General features: G+C 38.8%; 1 protein-coding gene across 1 annotated transcript in view; it reads right to left on the reverse strand.

Annotated features, from left to right (window-relative positions):
• Nucleotides 1-21087: 21087 nt before the first annotated feature.
• The window catches only part of LOC103189394 (protein unc-13 homolog C), a 94134-nt gene continuing 90571 nt past the window's right edge, over nt 21088-24650 (reverse strand). The window contains exons 32-34 of the mRNA XM_007909769.2: nt 23908-24000; nt 23370-23529; nt 21088-22432 (exon numbers count right to left, since the gene is read on the reverse strand). Of these exons, the coding sequence (XP_007907960.1) occupies nt 22147-22432; nt 23370-23529; nt 23908-24000 (539 nt within the window). The 3' untranslated portion in view covers nt 21088-22146. The remainder of the gene's footprint in view (nt 22433-23369; nt 23530-23907; nt 24001-24650) is intronic.

Here is a 24650-nt window from a genome sequence, read left to right on the forward strand (position 1 = left end):
TTTAGACAGCAAGTGAGGCTTAAGGGCATCTGGCCTAACAAATGATTTATTTTGTTTCCTTCTGTCTTCTGTTCACTGCACTCTTTATTTGAAAGGACTTAAAAATAGTGGATGCCTGTGCAATGTAAAATGGAACTGGGGATCTACGAGTAGAGAATTTTTTCTCCATTGCCATCCTCCGCTGCTCTGATCTGATCTCAGTCTTCAAACCTGATAATTTGGTAATTGGTAAGAAACCTGTCCCACTGGAGGGCCTGATTGAGTGGCTTGTCTAATTGAAGTATTTTGCTTGTTGAGAGCAACGGCTTGTATTAAGAATTAATTTCCTCAGTCTGCGATTTTTATACCTGTTTGGATGTTATGAAACAGGCCTCAAAGGGAGCATTTCTAGGACTGTTCGTTTTCAATCGATAGATACATTTCCCTTCCAGAGGTTTGATCCTTTGAGCTCTGTAAGAGAGCTTAAACGTACAGATATAGATCTGGCACCCAGCCATTTTTCTGTTTTCTCCTCTGTAATTTGTCATGAAGGATGAAGCAAAGATACCCCCATACCAATAAATCCTGGAAACATTCTCCTAATCTTGATAATCTATTCTTCTTAGGCTTCCGCTGGGAACACCTTGAAGATATAATTCACTTTTCAGCACTACAACGGTTTTTAAACTATTAATTTCCCCTTGAACAAACAAAAGCGATAGTTTCTATTTTTTCTAATCTGATCACCTGAGACTCCTCCATACTGACCTCGGCGTCACAAGCCGACTGAAGTTTAGGCTTATCAAGAGTTGCAACAGTTTCCTTCTTTGAGGAATCGTTCACAATTATATTCATCTGCTTGCTTAATAAAGCTTGCTCAAGGGCATCACATCCTAAGTTTCCCCACAACTTACTTTGTTACTGAGAATATTTCTGCATTTTCCGTCTAGCTGGCCAGGCTGAAACCTAGGCGTGGGCAGGAATCAGTTATATCATCATGAATGTAATGTATTAACATTATATATCAAACCCTTGCGCAACTGGCTACCTCAAGAACAGTAATTGAATCTGGAAGAAAGGGGTGGGAGCAAGGTCGGCAAGTATTGAAGTGCTATTCATGCTCTTTACTCCTGTTGTTTAGCTGGAGGCCAAATGCCCTAAAGACCGTTTCAAGTTTTCGTGCTTGTGTGGGATATTTGACTTCACACAGCGTGTGCTCATTGCCAATGGCTGAACTTGAATGTGGCTCGTGATGGAGCAGACAGGTGTGGTCAGCAGGTAAGCTGTGCCAGGGGAGCAGAGGCAGCTTTACTCTGCATTTGATCATTTGTTCTGCATTTCAGTGCATTTTGCCCACAAAATATACAGTCAATTCACTTTACAGTATATTCTGTGAAGTGCTTTGAGATGTCTCGAAGACGTGATGAGGGGCTATATCAAATGCAAGGATAATTATTATTATTATCAGCTGCGAACCTGACCTGGGAGTCCAAGAATGATGACATTGCGTAATAAAAGTTAAGGATGATTCAATTTTCCCTGTACTAAACACACAGAAGATTCATTTGAAGGAAGAGATGACACGAATCCAATGCTGCTACAATAAAATAAAACAAACGCAATGATACCTAAACATCATTGCATGCTATGAATGAGGTGAACCTCTGCCTCATCTATTACTGTCTTGTTTTCTTCGAAGAGGGCGTGGTGCGAGAAGCACTAATTGTTTGGGGCTTGCATTCATGTGGGAAAGCACTCTAAAATTATGCTGTAATAAAGTAAAATGACAGTAGCTGTTTATATGCTATGCTGATTATTATTGCAACCTCACCTTCATTTCTCTGTCTGTACACTGTAATCAAATGCGATCCCATGTTGGTACAACTATTCCTATTTTAGCAGCACCTACTTAGCAATCACATCATGTAACTTGAATCCAGAGCTGTAAGTCTGAATGCCAGGTTGCCTTAGCAACCAATAATAGTCTGCACACAGGTTACTGTATACAGGAGGTAAAACCTGCTCTCTCTCCCCCCACCCCACCCCACCCCTTAAAACGCAACTGTTCAGATAATCCACTTCTATCCACATTTATGGTTCAAGCGATGCCTGGCTTCTCCCCACTGGGTCAAGGTCGGATTCCACGCCCAGTGACCGACTGACAGCACAAACACCACCACTCAATTAGAATTAAGAACATTTTAGCCTCTGTGTTTTGGGGACATCTTCCTGATGTGAAAAGAGCTATTTTAATAGAAGCAATTTGTTGTTTATTGTTGTCTTTCAACACAGGTATACAAACAGGTTTTCTCTCCTGTGCTATTATTGTCTTCTCTCGGTTAATCTCTTCCCACTGTTCTTTTCCCTGCAAGATCTATGCAGTCAGTTCCTCCTCTCAGTTCCTGTTCTCAATTCTATCAATTTTCTTCCTTTCACTTTCCTCCTTTTTTAACCCTCTCCTATTCCTGAGGAGCGAGAGTCAGCAACCCAGGAAGATTACATTTCCCACAGGAACTGAATCCATTTGCTCCACACGCAATAAACATTTGCAAGTCTAATTATATATGTACGCCAACCTTTTGTGCATAGCCAGATGGTGCTGTACCTTCATTTATTTTATGAGTTAGAGGTGCCATAAAAAACATGACTTGATATCATAGCATCAAGGTGTTTCATTTCAACGCTCCATGACAATGTTTTACATGTGTAGTATGCGAATTAGATTGCACTCTGTACTCTTTTTCAGTTTCTGCCACGCATACACTTCAGAAATTGCTATAAAAATGAGGTCATAGATCCTGTAATCCTCCCAAACATTTTTCTGCTCTCCAGTATCTGCCCAGGTATATTCCTGTGACTATTATCTCTTCAGGTGTCACCTGATTTAAATTGATGGTGTGTCTGCATATTATGTTCAACCTTCCTTCATGCTCTGGCAAACACTTTGCATAGATTTGATAAAAATAATAGTTGAGTCCGGATAAACAGAGTTAAAAAAAATAGAATGTGAGCCTGAATGCTACAAATCTGCAATCAAACCAGAGAATACAGAAAATCGACAGCAAGTGAATGGGTATCCGATGAGAAAAGAAGGTTGATGTTTTGTGCAAAGTCCGTAATTAGAACTGAAATTGTGATCTGGGCTGCTTTACTAGGGTAGGGAGGACAAGAAGATCCAGATCAAGGGAAAGAACTAGGAAGAAGTTGAACAGGATTGTACACACAAGCATGTGTGATGGATGGGTCCGTTGAGTCATTAATTGGTTGTGAGATCCTACAAGGGGAGGTTAGAAAAAATAAAAGCAACTGAAACACAATGCACAGTCAATCCACTTTACAGTATATCCTGTGAAACGCTTTGAGACCTCTCAGCGATATGATAAGGTACTGTATGAAATGTAGGGATTATTATTATTATTATAACATGTTCGCCTACAAAACACAGTCACTAGACTTTACAGAAAACCACCATCCAAATGTAAAATACTTTCTATCAAATGTAAGGATTATTAAATTGCTGTCTTTATAAATATTCTCTTCCTTTTTTCCCCCCACATTCAGTTGCTAATAAACCTTGGACTGCTTTACTTTGTTCTTGTATCATTAAAACTTAGAATATCGTAATAAAGTTGATACAGAACCACTAGACTCTCAGAAATACTCCATTTTCTACATTAATTGAAGTGCAATGAGCCAGGAGTTCTTGCTGCAGCACAACAAACTCGTAGACATGCAACCAATAGGATTTGATGCCTTAAGCTAATCGTTCTTTCAAACACGTTCACATCTGTAATACAGTTCCTCAACAGAATTATTCTTTGAACTACTTTTCTATTGTTTAACCTCAATGCTGCCAGTTGCTTAACATGATAACTGGAGAGATGCCTGTTAAAAGAGAAATATGGAAACAAGATCAAAATACAAAGTTATTTTACATCTATCCACAGAGCAAAAATAAATCATGGGGATGGGCACTTCTTGAGTACAATAAAGATTTCCCTGGACGTCAGATTGCGAACCTTTGTACAGTGTCCCGTTTAATGATTTATTCAGTGAATTTGCATTTCAGTGTTCTGCATTTAGAGTAATTCACTTGTGTTCTGAAGCCCAAGTAATTGGATAAGATTCATTCTTCTGGTCCTTCTGGTCGTGGAGAGAAACATACTGAGCATGTGCAAGCACCATGTAGGATACCAAGACTCTCTCCCAGCTGATGGAACTGGCTCAAATAGCAAGGTTTGAGAAGATAATACAGGACCTCTCTCTCTCTCTCTCTCTCTCTGAGGACTCCAAGCAATTGGAGAGGTTGTGAGACCTACTGGGAAAGGCCACTTTGACATGACAAAAGAGGTTAGTGAATCAGAGAAGACTGATAATTGGAGGCAGAGGAATAGAAGCCTTTTCCATGTTTTCCTCGAGGCTTCTATAGCACAGATTTTCCACCTGAATTGCTTAAGTGTTCTCTTGGAATTCAACGCTTAGAAGGATGGTGACTTGCATGGACTGTGTTTTATAGGTCACTGTGTTTGACAATAACAAACTACATTCATTATTATGTAATTGTCAGCATCCACATAATACTTTGCATCATTGCATCATGATGGTTGGCTGGCTGTTGGACATTTGCTGTCGCACACTTGTTTTACTTGGAGCTAAAATATCAAAACAACCAATTAGCATTTCAATCCACACAAAAAACAAACAAAAAATCAGTTAGAGGAGATCAGGAGTAACGTGTGTTTAACAACTCGTTTTTTTAAAACTCATTTCTAACCAAATTGCATCAGCACCAGAAAAAAACAAAATATTTGCGAGACATTCAGTTTGACTCGTGTTAACAGCAGCTTTTGAAGGAAACTCCCAGTGGGGAAGCTCTCAACCATTAATCCATGCCTCAACAGTGCCCAGCTCAATTCACAAGAAATCCATTGTACCTCACTACCTTCTGGACTGATAAAAGCTCCGGGGATTAATCCAACTCCACACCATCTCCAACTAATACTGTGCGAAATGCTAATGTTAAGTGGCACTCCCACCTAGACGGAAATAGAAACCTTATTATAAAATGCCACCACAATTCTCCTCAGTCATTTACTAAAATTATGAAGAGTGGCACTTCTGCTTGTTTTTGGAGCCCTGGACATGACAATGGCAAATTCAATTTCAGATTCCATTCTTTACTTTTGACCGGTAGTTGGATTTGTGGAAGTCTTCGAGGAATTAGAAGTCAATTATTGTATTGAGGAAAATTCAATGCTTTTGCATTATTCAGTCTCACAATGAGATTTTGCTACAGGATGCATTAAATGATCACATAATCGGTCGCAGGGATCATTGGATTTGAGACAGGGACCTGGAGCAGAGCAGATTTAGTGTGGGAAAGAGAGTGACAGAAATAAACTGATTCAACTGCAATACGTGGAGAAGAAAATCAAAGGATTTGGGGAGGAGAGGAGGGGAAAGATTTAACAACCGATAAGTCATTTTATATAATTGATAATTTACAAAGGCGGATCGCGTGGCAAAACTAAAGTAAAAATGTCAACATTATACATCTGGTGAAATGCAAATCTCTCAACCGGGATTAATTGGGATTACTAGCATTTACTACGATCTGTTATGGAGGCAATGTTGAGGACTTTTCTTTAAGAAAGTTTCGATCCCAAAAGATTTCAGCATTTCTCTCTTGGTGTGGATCCAGTGAATGCACCTCAGTCTAATGGCTCCTTTACTTTACATCACTGCAGCTAACACCAGCCACATCTTCAGCAGCAGTGCTGAAATATCAACGAGGAAGCTTCCAGAGGTGACAGCGTGTGGCACGTCAATATAAATGGCTTCTGCAGGTACGTTCACACACTGTGCTATAGCCCAGGTGTGGGAGACTCAGCTTTCAGCCCATTGTGAAAGATCAGCCGCACATTTATCCAGGGATGTGGATAGCCTCCTCCAACCAGAACACACATGAACGAGTTTTTGGGTGCTCAGCTGTTGGCGCAGGTGATGCCTTGCAAAGAAATATCTCAGAGGGGACCTTAGAGGTGTATAAAATTTTATTTGTCTCACACCCTGCACCCTCCTTCATACTCTGGCAACTGGTACAAATGACTTCATTCCCTGGCACTTCCCTATCTCTCCAACCTACTTACATCCTCCTCTCTACATGCCCCCTTTGCTCAGTTGGCTTCAGCCTCCTGCACCAAAGACAGCAGCGAGACAGCAGAGCACAAGGATATGGGTTTAGGGTTCCAAAGGACAATTTCAGAATAAAGGGTAATGAGGAATGGTTGAGGCCAGGACGCTGGACTGTTTAAAAAATAGCTTGATTCTGTGATGCGAAGTTGGTAGGGTGGTGTTCTGAGATCAAATGGACCAAAGAGCCTTTCTCTTCTGAACCTTTCTTGTGATCTTGCGATTCCATCTCACAAAGTAAAGAAGACAGATTGAAAGCCTGAAGCTATTTGAGGAAATATTTCTATTTGAAAGCAGTTTGTGCGATAAATTCAGCATAAAGGCAATTCACCAGCGTGTGACAGATCTACCATTTTGCTCGACTTCCTACTTCTCATTATGTAATTATACATCACGAGAATTTGCAACAGGCAAACATTATCTGTTTTACTTCTATTTTCTTGGTGTAGATAAAGCACATTAACAATTACCGTCAATGAAAGTATGAGATAAATATTTTATGGCTAATCAAACACTTCTGCTAACAACAGTTACACTCGAATTTATTATTAGAACAAATTGAATTATTATTATTATATTTTTTTTATTGATATATTTAGTGCTCTCATTGCCATCTGGCTGAGATCTGCCAACTCAGCACAGGCCAGAGAACAAACTTTCCCAGTCTGTTTGGCTCAGCTAAACACTGAATAAACACTAAACCCTTAGGGGAGCTTTACTAATGCATTATAAGCTCTAAGTACACAGCCACACCAAGACAGCAAAACAAGAGGACACAGGTTTAGAGTTGCAATTGGTAATAATAAATAATAATACTACTAATAATAATAATCCTTGCATTTAATATAGCGCTTTTCATGTCTTCTAGATGTCTCAAAGCGCTTCACAGAATAGATTGTAAAGTGTAGTGACTGTGTTTTGTGGGCGAAATGCGGTAATTTCATGACAGACCCCAGTAAGCATTCCTTGTGCCAAGGAATTTGCCAGGAAGGTTATTTGAGGTAAGGCTCCTGGACTAATTTAAGAAAACATCCTGATGCTATGATGGGAGGATGGTGGGTGGATGTTCTGGAAGGATGAGATCAAATGGGCCTTCTTCATCCAAACCAATCTTGTGATCATCAACTCTCTGTGATCAACAACAGTACACAAAAAACATTCCAATTGGGCAAGTCCAAAACTTTTCAGGTGAGAAATTCCACCTGAAAATGTATGTGACATTTCAGACAGCATGTAACTTGAAGCCAGTATTCTGTTGTTTTAAGAACTACAAAGCGCTGACATCAAGCTGTCTTTGGATCTTTATTGTTCGCCTGAACAAGCAGCCAGGACCTCGGGTACAAAGTCTCATCCGAAGGATGGCCAAAAAGCAACATATCCCCAGCGCTGCATTGGAGTGTCAGCCGAGACTATTCCTATTCCCGACATGGGGCTTGAACCCGCAACTTTTGGACTCAGTGGCGAGAGTGCTATCAGGTGAGTCAGGCTGACACAATTCCCTTCCTTTCACCCTTGAGATTACCTGACAGCCACAGCTTTTCCTCTTCGGAAAGCTGAGTCAAGGGTCATTTTTGTATGGACCGCTTCTGTCACAGCAACAGTGAACCTGAAGAAACAGCAGAGCGCTCTCACAATCCCCTCGCTGCAGAGGCTGGGAAAGGCTGTTCATGCACAAGGGCTTCGAAAACCATTTGAACTCTTGCTCCAAATGTGACTTGAAAGGTGGTTCAAGCATACAGAAATGTAAATGGAACGTCCTCCTGGTGTGAAAGGTGCTGCATAAATGTAAATTTGTATTGCACAACTAAAAGTAATCTGGGTTGGTTTAAATTTTTAGTTTAAAAAAATAATAAATTGGTCACTCAATCCACAACTATTTGTGGGACGCTGCTGTGTGCGTCTGGCTGCCGTGTTTCACCCACAAAATATACAGTCAATTGACTTTACAGTGTATTCTGTGAAGCGCTTTGAGAGGTCTCGAAGATGTGAAAAGGTGCTATATCAAGTGCAAGGATTATTTATTTTTATTTTAACCAGTGATGTTTCCTTCCCTCACCCCACAACCATACACACACATCCACAACGCACACACATTTTAATCCTACGCTGTGTGATTCCTTGCTGTCTTCATCAGCCACAGATGTGCTTTTAGGGTCCTTCAGGGCCCTGTTCTCTCAGCTGGCTTCACAATGAACTTCAAGTGGCCTATATAAACGACTTTGCTGGATTGGAAAACCACAGCAATTCTAAACTAAAGCTTCTGACCAGTTGTTGTGTCCCCCAAGATGAAGCATTCTGCTCCATTTAGCGAGCCCGTGAATGTCAGTGGAAACCCAGTGACAGATATCTTTGAGTGGCAGCTGCCATACCATGCAATGTGTGGCAACGATGTAATCCCTAGATGGCCTGTATTGGGAGGAGCAGAAGGTTGATGTAGATGTTGGAACCCATTGAGTACACAATGGGCATTGGAAAGGGACACATATTTATATGAAATATGCTTCACTGACTCCATGGTATCACTTGTCACTCCGCAGTATAATATTAGCGCAAAGTGTATTTTAAACACTAAGCATGTTATGACAGGGTTTATACACAGGTACACCATAGAAAAGTAGGAATTGATACTTCGACAGCATGAGAAATAATTAATCACATAAAAAAATAAACATGTTTACAGCTAGATTAAATACATGTATTTTATAACTGCTGAATTTATTTTTTACTTCCACCGTGATAGTTGTTGTGAAATGTGTTGCAGTACATAGCCATTGACTAATCATTTGGATGGTTCAAATCGGAATTGGAATGACATTAAACAACAACAACAACAACAACAAGATTCCATTTATAAAGCGCCTTTCACGTCAGGAGGACGTCCCAAGGCGCTGCACAGTTGGGTCATGACCCGAGCAGTGGGGAAATGGTCAGGGTGAGGGGAGGGAGCAAGGAGGGGGGAAATGGTCAGGGTGAGGGGAGGGATGGGAGGGAGGGAGGAGGGGGGAAATGGTCAGGGTGAGGGGAGGGATGGGAGGGAGCGAGAAAGGGGAAGAGAGTCAAGAGGGGAGCTGAAGGCTCGGTCAAAGAGAAAGGTTTTGAGACCGGCCTTGAAGGAGGAAAGGGAGGAAGCGGCGAAGGCACTGGGGGATAGAGTTCCAGAGCCTCGGGGCTGAGAGGCTGAAGGCCCGACCACCAATGGTAGGGCGATTGGGGCCGGGGACGTGGAGCAGACCGGAGCCGGAGGAACGGAGGGTACGGGTAGGTAGGTAGGGGAATTAAAACATGTTGTATTGAGCTTATTGGTGCTAGGAGGTGTAGGATAGCTTCCAAACTCCCACAGAGTATGACAAAGACCCCCAAAACAAGTTAATGACTCCAAATACTTTCATTATGTGTTGGCAAATATTTGGGCAGATGTTCTGAAATGACTAAATACACAGGGTAGAGCTGTTGTTTGCTATACAGCATATAAAATAACCATGCCTTGTTAATTATCAAATTTAAAATCCTCCATGCTTTGTTTTTATACCGCACATTTACAACATAATGCAACCGATTATAAAACAGCAGGATGCTTATGGCCAGTACACTCTGTGATCTCCAAATTTAAGGTTTGATGCTTGCTGCAAATCTGATTCAGATTATCGCAAAATGCACAGTCACTACATAATATCAGTTACACTTCCATTCATTGTTCTGTCCAGCAATTGAACTCATCTGATTTGGCTGTTCAACGCATCTGGTTTGGTTAAAAGAAACAGTTACATCAGTCTTTCTGCTTTACAGTTCCCTAATATTATATAATTCATGCAAGTGAGACAGAAGCAGAATTGGAAAAGAAAGGAAAATTATTTTCTGAGTGGAGTAAAAGATCAGTTTAGATCTAATCCTCAGAGTCCTCCGTAATTTTAAATAGACTTGGAAGTGTTTGTTGTTACACTCCTTCCATCTGCTTGGCTGCCTGGGATCAGCAGTACAGATTACTCTGATTCACACTACAGTGATTTAGTGATTTCCATTTCCATGCAAAGCCTAATTGGACGGTAAAAAGCATCCGACACAGTCTCAGCATTACATACCAATCTCAATTAAGCGTTGAGCCGCTTGTTTGCATTGATATAAAAGCTTCAGGTCAGTTTTTGATAGAAGCACTGCAAAAATGATTGCTTTAACTGCATTGAGCAATTTACATCAATGTACATCCAAACTAATATAAAACAGAATGGAATGATTGGAGAATGATACCTTGTTTGTTTGGTTGTTGCCCCTATATGAGTAGTATATGGTAATAATCACAGATCTTTGCAATACCCACTTCTACACTTCAAATTTTCTTTTCCAATATGTCAGTACTGCTTATCAAATCCCATTATTTTAAGCTGAGGGAGTTAGTATTGCAAAACGCCTGGAAATTGACTTTTTTTTGCTTGGAGCTTTATGAAATATTTTGAGATAAATAAGGAATGTTAAAATGGAGTCCTGTAGCTCAGTGGTTTGAGCACTTGCTTTGCAAGCGAGACACCTGGATTCAATTCCAGCCAGAGTGAAACCTTGGGCAAGTTTCCTTACTCCACACGCCTAATAATAATAATAATCCCTCCAAAAAATAATAATAAATTGGTCATTTTCAATCCACGACTGTTTGTGGGATGCTGCTGAGCACAATTGGCGTTTCGCCCACAAATATACAGTCAATTCACTTTACAGCATATTCTGTGAAGCACTTTGAGACGTCTAGAAGAACCAAAAAGCGCTATATCGAATACAAGGATTATTAATATTATTATTATTATTAAAAGTTTATTTTGTGTAGTTTTCAAATAAAATCTGCTCAGAAGGTTAAAGTAGGATTCCGAATATTTAATGAATTCCATAGAGAAAGTCCAATCACTACATTGAAAGTGACCTCACCGCTACACATCGAAAGACTACTGTACTATTTTATTAGCACAGAAAAGGCAATAACACAAAACCTATGTCCCAGAGCGCTTAAAGCACACAAAACAAAGAGAAAGGAACCGAAAGGGGAAAATAAAATAACTATTGTATTAGGCATCTTGAAGGAGAGTTGTAAGTGCAACACTAACAGTAGCAATACAGTGAGCAAATAAAACATCTGAAGAATACTCAAATTAAAATGAAATTATATTTCTTATTCTGTAATTTTCAGGGCATACAAGGAAATAAAATTCACATTCCCGAAGTTCTTACTGACAGATAGGCACCATTACTTTCTATATTCAGTGTATTAAAAACTGAAACTAAATGTCCAATGACAGTACTACTTCAATGAATCCTGTTATAAATAATTGTTAAATCTGTCAGAATTACTGAAATTCACCATGGGCCTATTGTATTGCATATGGATTCTGCTTAAAGTAAATTTCCCGTAAATTTCCCTTTGCACCGGAATTTCATATTATACCACAGTTTGCACAAATCTTAGAGATTAAAACTATTTATATGGAGCTACTGAGTCTTTAAATAGAAAATTAATAAATGATCGCAAAAATTGGATTTTCCACTAGCTGGTGAATCAGTAGCATTTGCGAAGCTAAATTATTTTCATTGGTTGTATGATGATAGGAAGTTTAATTTGAGTTAACAGCTATTGATTTAATGGATATAATTGGCTAGAAATGAATCCCTTGACATATAAAGAGGTATTAACAGGTCTGTAGGCTGGATGAAGAGCATTGGGAAACGACACAGAGAAAGGATAAGGGTAAAGAATGCTTGGAGAGTGTAAAATTGAACCGCATGCTGCAAATAACAAGTCAAGAATCAGTTGTCACGTTCTGACTAAAGGTCATAGATCTGAAATGCTAACTCATTTTCCTCTCTCCATAGATGCTGCCTGACCTGCTGCGTGTTCCCAGCGACTTCTGTTTTATTTCAGATTTCCAGCATCTGCAGTTTTTAGCCTTTTGTCAAGAATCAATAGCTGGCTTACATACTCCACCCCAAATCACAAACATATCGCTGGGCAGAAATTACAAATATAATTGATTGAGTTTATAAGAAAGGTCAAAAGAGTTGGCAGCTCGATCACAGCAACACAAGAAGACAATATTACAATAACCAGGCAATCTCCGAGAAGGGTAGCTAGAGCGATGTGTCAAACATTGGGTAGACTTTTGAAATGAAATACTTGCATCTTAATTATTATAATCAATAATTTATGGATCACAAAAAATGTTAGCTGGCAAATGTAGGCCCCAAATATACACATATATATTAGTGATATATTCCATTATAACACTAATATAGGTCAATGTTTATACTTCAAGAGTTAAAGACATTGCTTTCAGATTGAAAAGTAAGGCGAGACATCCTCAATATTTTTATTGATTCGTTGACATTTGGTTATCTCACCTTTCACGGGTGACCTTGGACTTTCGAGAAGCAAAATCATGGCCTACTGATGCCACCAAAGAGCCTGACATTGTGTCTCAAAATACAGAAAATGTCACCATCCGAGTCGTTAAGGTTGGCTGAAAGGGCGGTGTAAGCCGATTCAATAACAACTTTTAAGAGTTGGGGATCATTTATTTGGGGAGGACAAATTTGCAGGGCTATGGGGAGAGAGCGGGGGAGTGGGATTGATTTGGTTGGATAACTCTTTTCAAAGAGCAGGCACAACACAATAGGTCGAATAGCCTCCTACTGTACTGTATAATTCTATGATTCTATGATCATTTGAGTATGACATCTCTCATAATGAAATACATTTACTTTGGAGAATCAGAGTTTTCCACTTTATCACTTACCTCCATCTTCTTGACCGTCTGGTATCAACAGGGAAGATTATACTGATCTCCGACTACCCTGAGTTAGTGTTTATAGGCCCATAAAAGCCTAATTGGATACTCAATTGAGCTTCTGACTCAGTTTCTCAACTACTTAACAATCTCAATTAGATACTGAGCAACCTGTTAGGTTAGAAACTAGAATATTCATTCAATTTTTAATGGGAGGATGGTAAATACAATTATTGGACTATTGAATTAGATACTCGTTCATACACACACACACACACACACTGTGTCTGGCAATCTGATTAAGAGGCTGAGTAGGAGAAAGAATCAGCATCTTTGGAATCTCCACAATGAGAGAGCGAGAACTCCCACATGGACTTGAAAGGCGGAAAGACACAGAGTATGACACTTTGCAAATGGTGCGTAAAACAATGTAAGAAAACTGGGACAAGTAGATAAATGTGTTGGCTCATTCATCAGCTTACTGTCTGAACCCATCCCCGATTAGATATTCTGCTTCAATGACCTTACTTGGCTGCTACACTGAAGGCCCAACTCATCAAAATGTCAGTGGCTTGAACATGGTCATAGCTGAAGTGTCCAGCTCAGATACCCCTTTTCAAGGCGCATGAGAAATGCTTTGTTCTTCTCTTTCCTCTCACAGATTTTGACTGTCAAATAACTTGCGTGGAGTTCACATCTGTGTGACAAGTAAACTACAGACGCTCTCCTCCTGAATGGACATGCAGTCTCAAAAGAATATAGCAATGAGAAGCCAATTTTCAACCTTTATCTGCCTGGTGTTCTTACAATAAAATACGATATCAGGTACACAATGTATCCTTCTTTAAAGACATTCTGACTTCACTTTTACTTGACAACATTTGTTGGATTTTACAGTGTGACAGTTTCTTGTCATGAATCTTTGAATGGATGAGATTACATACATTAACATGATTAACATTTAGTCAGCATCTCCTCACGGTCATGTTAATTACTATTCAATCTGAAAATGCAGCATATATTGAAATCCCATAACACTCAAAAAACTGGTAACCTTTTGTCTCCAGACATTTAATACATTTCTTTGTATGAGCAATAAAATCAAAAACCCTCTCTGTGATGAGGGGTGACAGATAGTTCCGATTCCTGTCACACTCATAACTCTACTCCTGCCATAATTACTGGAAAACCTCAGATTGAAAATCCCATTACCGCAGGCAATAACCACATTAAATGTCAATGGAAAATTAAAACTGGAGTTCTGGGGACAGCCCCGATGATGTAGTGTATAGAACTACATGGACTTCTTATGGACCAAAGGGTTCATTAGTTTGAATCCCAGTGATGCTGAGTTTGCTGGTCTCTGAGCTTGCTGGTCTCCCAGGGTTAGGGAGGGGAAAATCAACCAGGATTCCTGTCTAGCACCTTCTATTGGTCTGACGACACACTCCCAAGGCTGTTTTTTTGTCAGACAGGTGTCTGACATGCGGAAACCCATCGCCATACTTATCCAAACCAGACTGGAAATTCCACAAATGCATGCCGCTGACACATGGAAAAAAAAACCCACAGGTGATTTATTTGCACACTGTGAATATACTTCTTTCTGATGACCACACTTGTAATGTGCAGTGTCATTGTACCTGTGCTACCCTAACAATGACACTAATAATAATAATAATAATGAAATGTTCACTCAATCCACGACTGTTTGTGGGGCACTGCTGTGCGCGATTGGCTGCTGTGTTTCGCCCACAAAATATACAGTCAGTTCACTTTCCAGTATGTCAAATTCAGGGATTATTATACATTATTATTATTTTTAAGCAGATACTTATTTAATTTGTTTTGTTGAAGAAGCTAACTCACAGGATCAACTACTTTTGTTCAGAGTGTGTTTCCCTGTGTGAACAAAACTATAGAAAAGATTGAGCTTGTGGTTTCATATTTCCATTACTCTACGGAAGGAAAAAAAAACAATGTCTGGTCTGCGGTCCTGCTCGAGCTTGTTTTTTAAATTTTAATTTGAAGCCTACACCTTCCAGTTCTGCTCTCATGATTTAAATAGAAATTCCTGCTTTTGTATTGATTTTCTACTCTATTCATCACCTTAAAAGTCTGACCGTATAAAAACCTTTAATCCTTCTTCGCCTAAACCTCTGCAACGTTTTAGTCTAAACCTCCTGCAAGTGCGTAGTACTTAAACCTCTGTAAGCACATAATTTGTCACATTACGTTCCCGAATGATCTTATTCCTCCACTCTGATACTATACCAATGCATCAATATGCTTTTGAAGATTGTGTGCCAAAAGTTGAATATGTGCAAATGTGGCCTCAACAGTCATATACACAAGATTTAATACATATGTCCCGCCAACAGATTTTCTTCTAAAAAAAAATGCAAGGATTATTATGGCCATTTTCATCACCTAAAGGCCAATATTGTTCGAAGATTCACAGAATTTATTATTAAATACTCAGATTTCTAGCTTCACACCATGGAAAGAAATTGTGGAAAATTAATTTCAATAAAAGCTAAACTCAATGAATAGTGTTTATATATCTGATTTACGGGTAATAATTCCTTCAAAAACAAAAAATAATAATAAATTAGTCACTTCAATCTACAACTGTTTGTGGGACACTGCTGTGTGCAATTGGTTGCCGCATTTCGCCCACAAAATATACAGTCAATACACTTTAGAGTAAATTCTGTGAAGTGCTTTGAGATGTCTCAACGATATGATAGAATGCTGTATCAAATGCAAAGATTATTATTATTATTACTATGTTCAGTTGCCTGGAGTTCAACAACTAATGAACAAATATGAATGGCTAAGAAAATGTTTCAACAATGTGCCAATATGTGCCATAATACATGAGTGTAATGAAGATTACAAATCCCTTAGAAGCTAGAATTAAATTTTCTCTTAATCAATCAGGCAGATGAAACATTTTGGGAAGTGCATATAAACTCCTTGAATTAATCTAAGACCAAAATGATGAATATTCAAATTCACTGTGTAAAGAGACTCAAATAGACAGCTTAAAATAGGAAGATATCTGTTTCCGTGCATGCACATCAACTAGATGCTTGATGAAGTTTAATCACATACCGAAGGATATTTCTTCCCGAGAAACTCTTAATTAAATTAGGTTGGAGCTAGAATTAATATAAAAGCTCAGTTGTTTGTAAAGGACTTGTGTTTTGGATTTTCAAGTTATATGGTTGGTCATAAAAATCTTGCATTTGATACGATGCCTTATCAATCTGTTGAGGCATGAGTTATTGAACCACTTGTATGAACAGTATTATTGGCAAGATCACCTTTGGAATATTGCGTGCAGGTTAGGGCACGCAACAGCAGAAAGAACACTGAAGAACATTAAAATATTTGAGAAGGTTGAAGAGAAGAGTGATATGTGAATGGAATTTTTTGCATTTGGGGTATGTCAGGGCAGTGGGATTGAATGAGTTCTTTGCTCTGAGAGCTGATGCAGACTCAATGGTCTGAATGGCTTCCTTCTGTGCTGTCAATTTCTGATTCTAACCTATAAAGGGACGAATCCCAGATTGGTATTTGTTCTCATTACAAAAAGGGGAAAATTAATCCAGGTTTAATATAATAATAATCATCCTTGCATTTGATGCAACGCCTTATTACGTCTTCAAGACGTCTCAAAGCTATCACAGAATATACTGTAAATTGAATTGACTGTATATTTTAAAAATGACAAGAGGAATAAATGAGCTAGATAGAAACAGGTTAGTTAATAAACCTTAAGAGCAGACCAGAGGTACATGCTTAAAATTAGAAAACCTCTTCTCACCTCCAATAAAGCTGTAAATTCCGGATTCATTCTTTACCTGAAACATGTCTAATGCAACAAATAATAATAATAATAATCGTTGCATTTGATATAGCGCTTTTCACGTCTTCTCGACGTCTCAAAGTGCTTCACAGAATATGCTGTAAAGTGAATTGACTGTATATTTGTGGGCGAAACGCGGCAGCCAATTGCACACAGCAGTGTCCCACGAACAGTCGTGGATTGAAATGACTAATTTATTATTGTTTTTGTTTTTGGAGGGATTATTATTTTGAAAAGAAATTACGTAGATAAACTCTCGGAGGTTAAAACAAATATTGGCAAAACAAATTTATTAGTCAAGACATGGAAACTCTGAGTAAGTAAGTTGCAGATACAAGCTCCAATGAACCACTCTGTGTCTTACCCACAATACACTCATTTCACCGAGACCAGCAAAATATTCTAACTTCTCATTAACAATCATCTGCTTCACATTTAAAAAAAATCCTCTTTCCTTAATTTATACCCAATAAAGGATTTGGTGCATCAAGAGATTATAAAGACTTTACAGATTACTTTGGAGGCAGATAAAGTGAAGCAAATATTTTAGGAGCAGCATTAGTATGCAGACAGACATGAAATAATGCCTCCACGATCCATATAAAGGAATTATTGAAGTCGCATAAAGAAAGAATACCTGGTACTCACACATCGCAATCTACAAAAGACATACTTTAAATGGTTTACAGCCCTAGCACCTGTCAGGCGGAATCCACTAAAGAAATCTCTCATCAGAAAGATAACGTAACTCATTGTTTAGCCTCACAAAGGACAAACAAAATCTCCAGAATTCATTTGACAAAATATTCAAGAACAATTTAAAACTCAGTTCAATCCATTTAATTAGAGCTGTGTGTGATACAAACAAGCCAAACACATTTAAATTAGATACGAACATGCAGCAAACAATGGCACACCCACAGGCTGCCCAAAGGGTAAAAGGTTCTAATTACCTGCATTAATATCAATGGAACATGCATAATAACTAATAATCAAGGACTGGTTGCATGTCACGAAGGAACTATAATCTATTGTGAAACAACAATGAAGGTAGACATCAGTGCCATCATTCAGAGATCAACCCTTCCCACAAGATATATGTACAGCGTGGAGGAGTTGGGAAAATTGGATGGTAGCATATTCTGATCATTGAAGGCAATGATTTGAAACGTCCAAGAGGATTTTCTTTATTGCGATGAAGATCAAGATTGGGTGAAAACCCAACCTGCTTTATGTAAGTAGAGGCAACACAATTGGAGAATAGAAACCTTTGCATTTGATATAGCGCCTTATACCGTTGTTGAGACGTCTCAAAGTGTATTCGTGGGCGAATTTGAAAACAAATGCTGCGGGTTCTTTCGATTGTTATTTTACACCAGCGTGGATTGACTGTGTATGTTGTGGGTGAAATGTATATTAAGGGTAGCACATGCAGCCTTTTCCATATAAAGGAAAACCTCACAAACTCCTTTCTTTCTTCCTGTCTCGCACACAGAAATAACAGTAACTACAAAATTATAAACTCACACCAACTCTAATATTTCAACGCTATTGGAATTGATTCAATCCATAGACACACTACAGCTTCAAACTTGTCAACAGCTATAAGGTATGATTGGAAGCTTGCCAACTTACTCTGCAAAATAGTTATTTTATAACCGGTACTAAAGGGAGTTGGATAGCTGGAGCACTGATAATAGAACACAATACAAAAGTGATACATCAAATCTGAAAACATTCAATTTTAAAATAAATAAATCCAAACATTTGGTTGAGGCAGTTTAATCAAAGTATTCCCTGTTTGGGCATTAAGTAATATGATAGAAACCATCATATTATACTGGACATGTAATGCATAAAACAAATACAGTACCTACAACCCTTGAAAAAAAAATCAAATATATTTGTAAGAAAAAGAGGTAAACAAGAAAAGATTAAATCATTAAAAACCGTACAAGGTCGATTCCTTTTAAGACATCCCTGGATAAGAGGTATGTATAGTGACTATGTATTTTGTAGACGGGCACGGAAAAAAAGATTTATACACAGCAATATCCCCAAGTAATCATGAAACGAGTGATCAATTTTTGTTGGGAGAAGTCTTGGCATCAGTTTAACGTCTGATCCGATAATTGGTAACTCCAGTCATACAGCACTCGCCCAGCACTAGATTGGAGTATCAGCCTAGATTATGTGAGTTCAAAATCCCAACATGGGGCTTGAATCCATAACTTACCAACTGTGCCAGCTGACCTGATCCACCAACACATAAGCAATATTTTGAAACATTTTCTCGACTTTTACAAATGTCACACGGTCTAACACTGAATAATTTGTTTACAAAATAAAAGACAAGGTGCAATATTTGTTACATTGTCCAAAATAAGGCTGTAGCAAGTTAAATTTTAAAAAAATATTATCGCTAGCTGTGCTGAAAGTTGAATCAATAAGGAATCTGTTACGATATAGGTTTCATCACTGCTTTTGCTGAACACAGAGAGTTATGTCCTGTTACGGTCTGCTAATGGTCTAATTGGGTATGCAAACAGTCAAACAGGGAGACAGTGTATGATAGCACATGCAATTTGGCACATGTCAGCCAGTTAAGCTTCAACAAATATGAAAATCCTGATCAGACCGGGAGGTGTAGGAGGCTTGAATGACCTCCAAAATAAAAAAAAAACCTTAAATCATGCCCGGTAGTTTCTACCTGGATTATAAAAGGAAATGCAATCTGTTTGTCGACAGCTGCAAGTTTAAAAAATAGTTTTGGTCGGAGAATTTAACACGTACATAGTTCATAGGCTGATGATGAGCGTCTGTCTGTGCACTGAATAGAAATGTTCCAGTAGCTGACTACCAAACAGCAACAAATCTTATCACCATGGTAACGCTCTCGCTTTCTTCTGAACCGCAGATGTAAAAGAGGATTGATAAGGACAACAAAGCAAAGGGGTGGGGGGTTTAGAAGGAGGAATCAAGGAATCAATTGCCCACACATTCTGAACTGTATCAAACCCCAATCTGGAAGGAAAATTTGCTTACAGCACAATAACCGAAAAGCACATCCATCCAGTAATTGTTTCAGAATGAGATACAATCTCCCCTTAGTCTTTTAACCCGTCTTCATTTTATCATTTGTTGCACTTGTCATTTCGATACCTCTCTGCAATTTCAAATCTGTCTGCGCCCAGAGTACCCATTCTATCAATTTACTCTGCAACCAATTGTGCTTTATGAACCCAAGACCTCCTCGAAACGCATGGTCAAACAGTTGGTTCTGGCAATAACAACAGCGGGTAACATTACTGATGGAGGCAGTGATCAGTTTTAAAAGGATACAATTTAAAAAATGCAAAACCTAATATGGGCTGAACTTTCTGCACACTGCGCACTTATGTAGAAGGTGTGAGACATATTTTCACAGTACAAAATGATTGTTGTCATAATGTTTTCTCATTAGCTGACAATTCGATTGTAAAAGCTAAAATTGCGATGCTTTGGGGACTGAATCATCATATGGCTGAAGTTTCGTGTGATCAGTACACGTGAACTCAAAGTCTCAAATTAATAATGCAATTTCAGAAATTTAGCGTAACCATAGTGCACTGAAGGGTCCTCTTGGAGGTTGTTTAATTCTAAGGCTGGAAATGCATTCCATGAGAAGACATAAGCTCGTCTTTCAGGACTTAAACCAGGCATACGTGGGGCTGTCATTCCAGTGAATGCATTAGCACTTCACATCTGAGGAGGTTTCACTTGACCTTTTTTTAAAATGTACAAATGTTGTACTGTACTGTGTGCAATACCGTGAGCCTGCACAAAGCTCCATTCCCTCATTCCTTCTAAGAATTCCACGCCTGAATCACAAGATGAAATGGGATTTCAGAAAAGATAGTCTCCTTCAATGCTGCAACTTCTAGCATTAAATTCATGCAAGTAAGGGACCAAAGAACTCATCAATAGTGACCTAAAATTATAAAATTCTGTCTCTCCAACTGTTTCCCGATGGGAATGTACGAATCTGCTAGTTTTCTCAGAATCTTAACATGGTGTCTACTCTGACGCCTACGAAAAAAATCACCCGGTCGTGCCTGAAAAGATCCTAATTCCCTGTAAGGTTTCTGTCACTTTTGCAGTCAGTGTTAGCGCAGTTGTCAATATTCCGTTTAAATCAGCTCCACGGTAGAGAAACGCATACTCAAACCTAAGGAATAATGTAATGGGAAATGCTGAATAAGTTTTGCAGCAATAGCCCATTTCTGGGACTGGACCATCCAGTATTTTTTCAATACTTTATTGTACAATTGTTCACTAAATATATTTACAAGACACTAATTTCAACATCAGTGCGGTACATAATGTTGCATAATTACCAATTGTTGAAAAAATTGAAAGTAACAATGAGATTACGGTTGAACTGCGATAATACAATTTTAGAAAGCAACATTTACAAGTGCATCGTTGAAAAGGGTAACAACTTCACTACTTATCAGAAACAGTAATATTCTTCCAATCAAATCACCAAACCAGCCTGTAGCTCTGTAAACATATGGCCTCTTAATATGGCATAAAAAGTAGTCGTGTGTGGATGTAGATAGAGGATCCCTTTGGCAACATTTGGAAATTAACAATGCCATTTTGTTTCTTTTGAGAACATTTTGAACAATGTCAGCTGAGCATCATGTTCACAGTGATACGTCCAAAATGTTGAACCAAGGTACCGTTAATCTTTTTCACACTCTGAATGATAAGGAAGTAATTGTTAGAAAGTCATAAAGGGAAATTCTGAACAATGTGCTCGGGATGTAGTAAACCGCTCGCTCAATGGAAATGGCATAATATGCCTGAAGAAAGAATGGAATATGTAATAAACAAAACAGCAAAAATACACCAGTGGGTATCAGGATGTAACTTAGCTGAGGTACACAAACATGCACTGAACGGACAGAGCCCAAGAACATCACAGTAGTAAAGAGACAATGCCTGCCACAAACAGAAGACCAACAGATATACTCATGTAAAAACTACAGAATAGCAAGTTAGTACCGGAATTTAATCACTTAGCAAATTAAAAAAAAGACAAAATACCAAGAAAAATTCCCTTGGGCAATCTTGATTTGGCACTTTATCAGAACAATTGGATTCCGAGAGACCAAAGATTAATGCATTTCAGTACACCCCGTCCTGTCAACATAATTATGGGCTGAAGTACTTTATAATTATCGGCACACACCTGCACACAATCAGATGAATGTACCCACACAGTTAAAACAGACATGCACTAAAGATAACTTCCGTTAACTTTCCTCGCAAAAATCTTTCACTCCCTTTCGGTTTTTACGTGGATTCTTCAGCAGATCTGGTATCTGATTTGAGGCGTACAAATTCTTTGGCCACTTCATCATTGGTCCTCTGTGAGAGTATTCGAAGAATTGTCAGTCCGGTTTCATCCATGTAAACGTTTTTGATGAGAGGATACCAAGATGCGCAACTGCCTTTCTCGGCTATGTCCTTTAATTGGATGACTGTCATTCCTATAATCCGGTCTTCTCTGGCAAAGCAGTAATCCTTCACAGAGATATGAAGCTCATAGGATTCAGGGCCATTCTCATTACTCAGGATGCTGTATGTAGAAACAAAGCTTCAGTATGAAGATATTTTACTCCGCACCCTATGAATGTTATTTACAGTACTTCCATTTATCTCACTACAGCTCTCCATTGCATCTACATTTCCACCTTCAACTGGTAGCATAATATACATCAACCCAGCAAAAGCATTGTGATACATCAGGTTTATTCTGTTATTTCTTTACCTCCACACTTGCTCTGCGGATTCAACATTCTGTGGTTGTAAGTTGTCACAGCCTCGGAAAGAGCTGATTAAAACTCAATTCTAATGGTTCTTACAAAAAAAATCATATTTTTTGGGTGCGTTTTATTTCTTTTCAAGGTGAAAAATGTCAACTTAGGGAACAGAACTTTCCACTTTATCCATCCACATGGCAGTTTCAAGCATGCTGAAGAAGCTAACAGCTGCACCGTTATTACATTTCCACCACCCACATCAGCCAAAGTGGCCTTTTATCTGAGCAAGATGGTCAATTATTCACTGTTGGCAGTTTTATTCTGAGGATTGACTGGTGCCCACTAGGAACTGAGTTCAGAGAGTTTAAATTCGTTTCACTCAGCTGAGAGAAAAACAGACCATCGTATTTCAAAAGTAGGTTTGGACTTCAACCCGGGTTCAAATGAAGAGCAAGTGTCTGGTGGGATTCAAATATGGTGGGGAATTGTCAACAAGAGCTTTCTAGGAGAAGTTTGAAAATGAGTCCAACTTGACTGTCGTTCATAGTAAAGTAAGATCTGATTTTAGATGTTAATATTTTGTAGAACAGTACATATTTGTTCATTGGCTAGTTTGATTCTAAAAAAATTTAAAACTTTCCAACTTCATAATTATTTAGAACATTTGAAACCAATGATTAGGTTTAATATTATTATTATTTATACATATATATATATAAGAATACAACCAAGAATATTCATGAGGTTACTTACAAATGAAATGTCTCATTGTATTTCGGAGACCAAGCATTGTTTTTAGTCTTGGTGCCAAATTTTCTTTTCTTGTCGCTAAGATTTGGCCCGATTACATTCAGCTCTACAAATGGTCGAAACATAGCAGTCGTTTGCCAGAGCAACTTATTCACTGCGACAACTGGAAAGGGAAAAGAAAGCATCCCTTAGCGTTAAATTCTCACAATCTTTTACTCTGTTTCCAGGCGCAGTTAATTAACTGGCTGTTTGCTAATATTCAGAATGACAACAACTGCACCAACATTTATATAGAGTCCCTCACGCAGGATAGTGTCCTAGAGCGCTTCACAGTGGCGGAGCATGACGCCAAGCAGTGGGGAAGATCACCAAAGGCACAGTCTTCAGGCGCGATCTGAAAATGGGGAAGGAAAGGGCAGAGGGATACAGGAAGAGCGTTCCTGAGTTTCAGATGTAGTGGCTGAAAGCGTAGCCACCAATAGTGGAACAGAGGGCACGGGAACATATTGCGCTAATCTGTTGAAGTGAATGGAACACTTACTTTTAACAGTCACTTTGTGTTCTCCAGTGCCCGGATGTGTGAAAAGATCAACGTGAATTGATATTTCGCCCACTGAGCCATTGGTGCATTGAGCTGTGAGGTATCAAAGTAAACGAGAAAAGAAAAATTAGTCATAAACTTAAAGTCTTTTGTACTTGTTACTTTCAAGCATATGAACTGGAGGCTTATTCCCAAGCCCACGTAGATGGTGAGACTAATGGGACAGATGCTCTTCGGTTCTACAGAAGAACATATTTCAGTGTTTTAAACGCACTAGCTAAATGTCATTTGTACTATACCATGGTTCCAGGGTCTCTGGAGGGCAAATTACACATTTCCCAAAGTGTAATGTAAGTACTAACACCAATGCCAATCGCAGGCAATTCCTTTCCTGAACAAGGCTTTTCCGAGAAATGGTTTCACAGGCAAGAGTCCAGCTCTTGTGTTCTCTGAGAGCAATTTAGACCATTGCAGAATGCTCAGCTCCTGTACTCTTGCCACTAGCTTCATACAGCTCTATTTGTAATCCTTCAAACATTCACTAGACAAGACCATCCTGACCGAGTCCTCTGTTTATGCCGCTTTGCCATGTACTTGAGTGCAGCACTTTTTTTTCTTCTACTCCCTGACAAAATTGAGTTCTAACACTCCTTCGCTGAGCAGATATTGACTTTGTAGAACACCTATGGTGCCCCCTGTGACAAGGACTGTTGCACCTTTTTGGTTGAGTATTATGTGCACGT

Source organism: Callorhinchus milii, unplaced genomic scaffold (assembly GCF_018977255.1).
Source record: "Callorhinchus milii isolate IMCB2004 unplaced genomic scaffold, IMCB_Cmil_1.0 Scaffold26, whole genome shotgun sequence".
NCBI lineage: Eukaryota > Metazoa > Chordata > Chondrichthyes > Chimaeriformes > Callorhinchidae > Callorhinchus > Callorhinchus milii.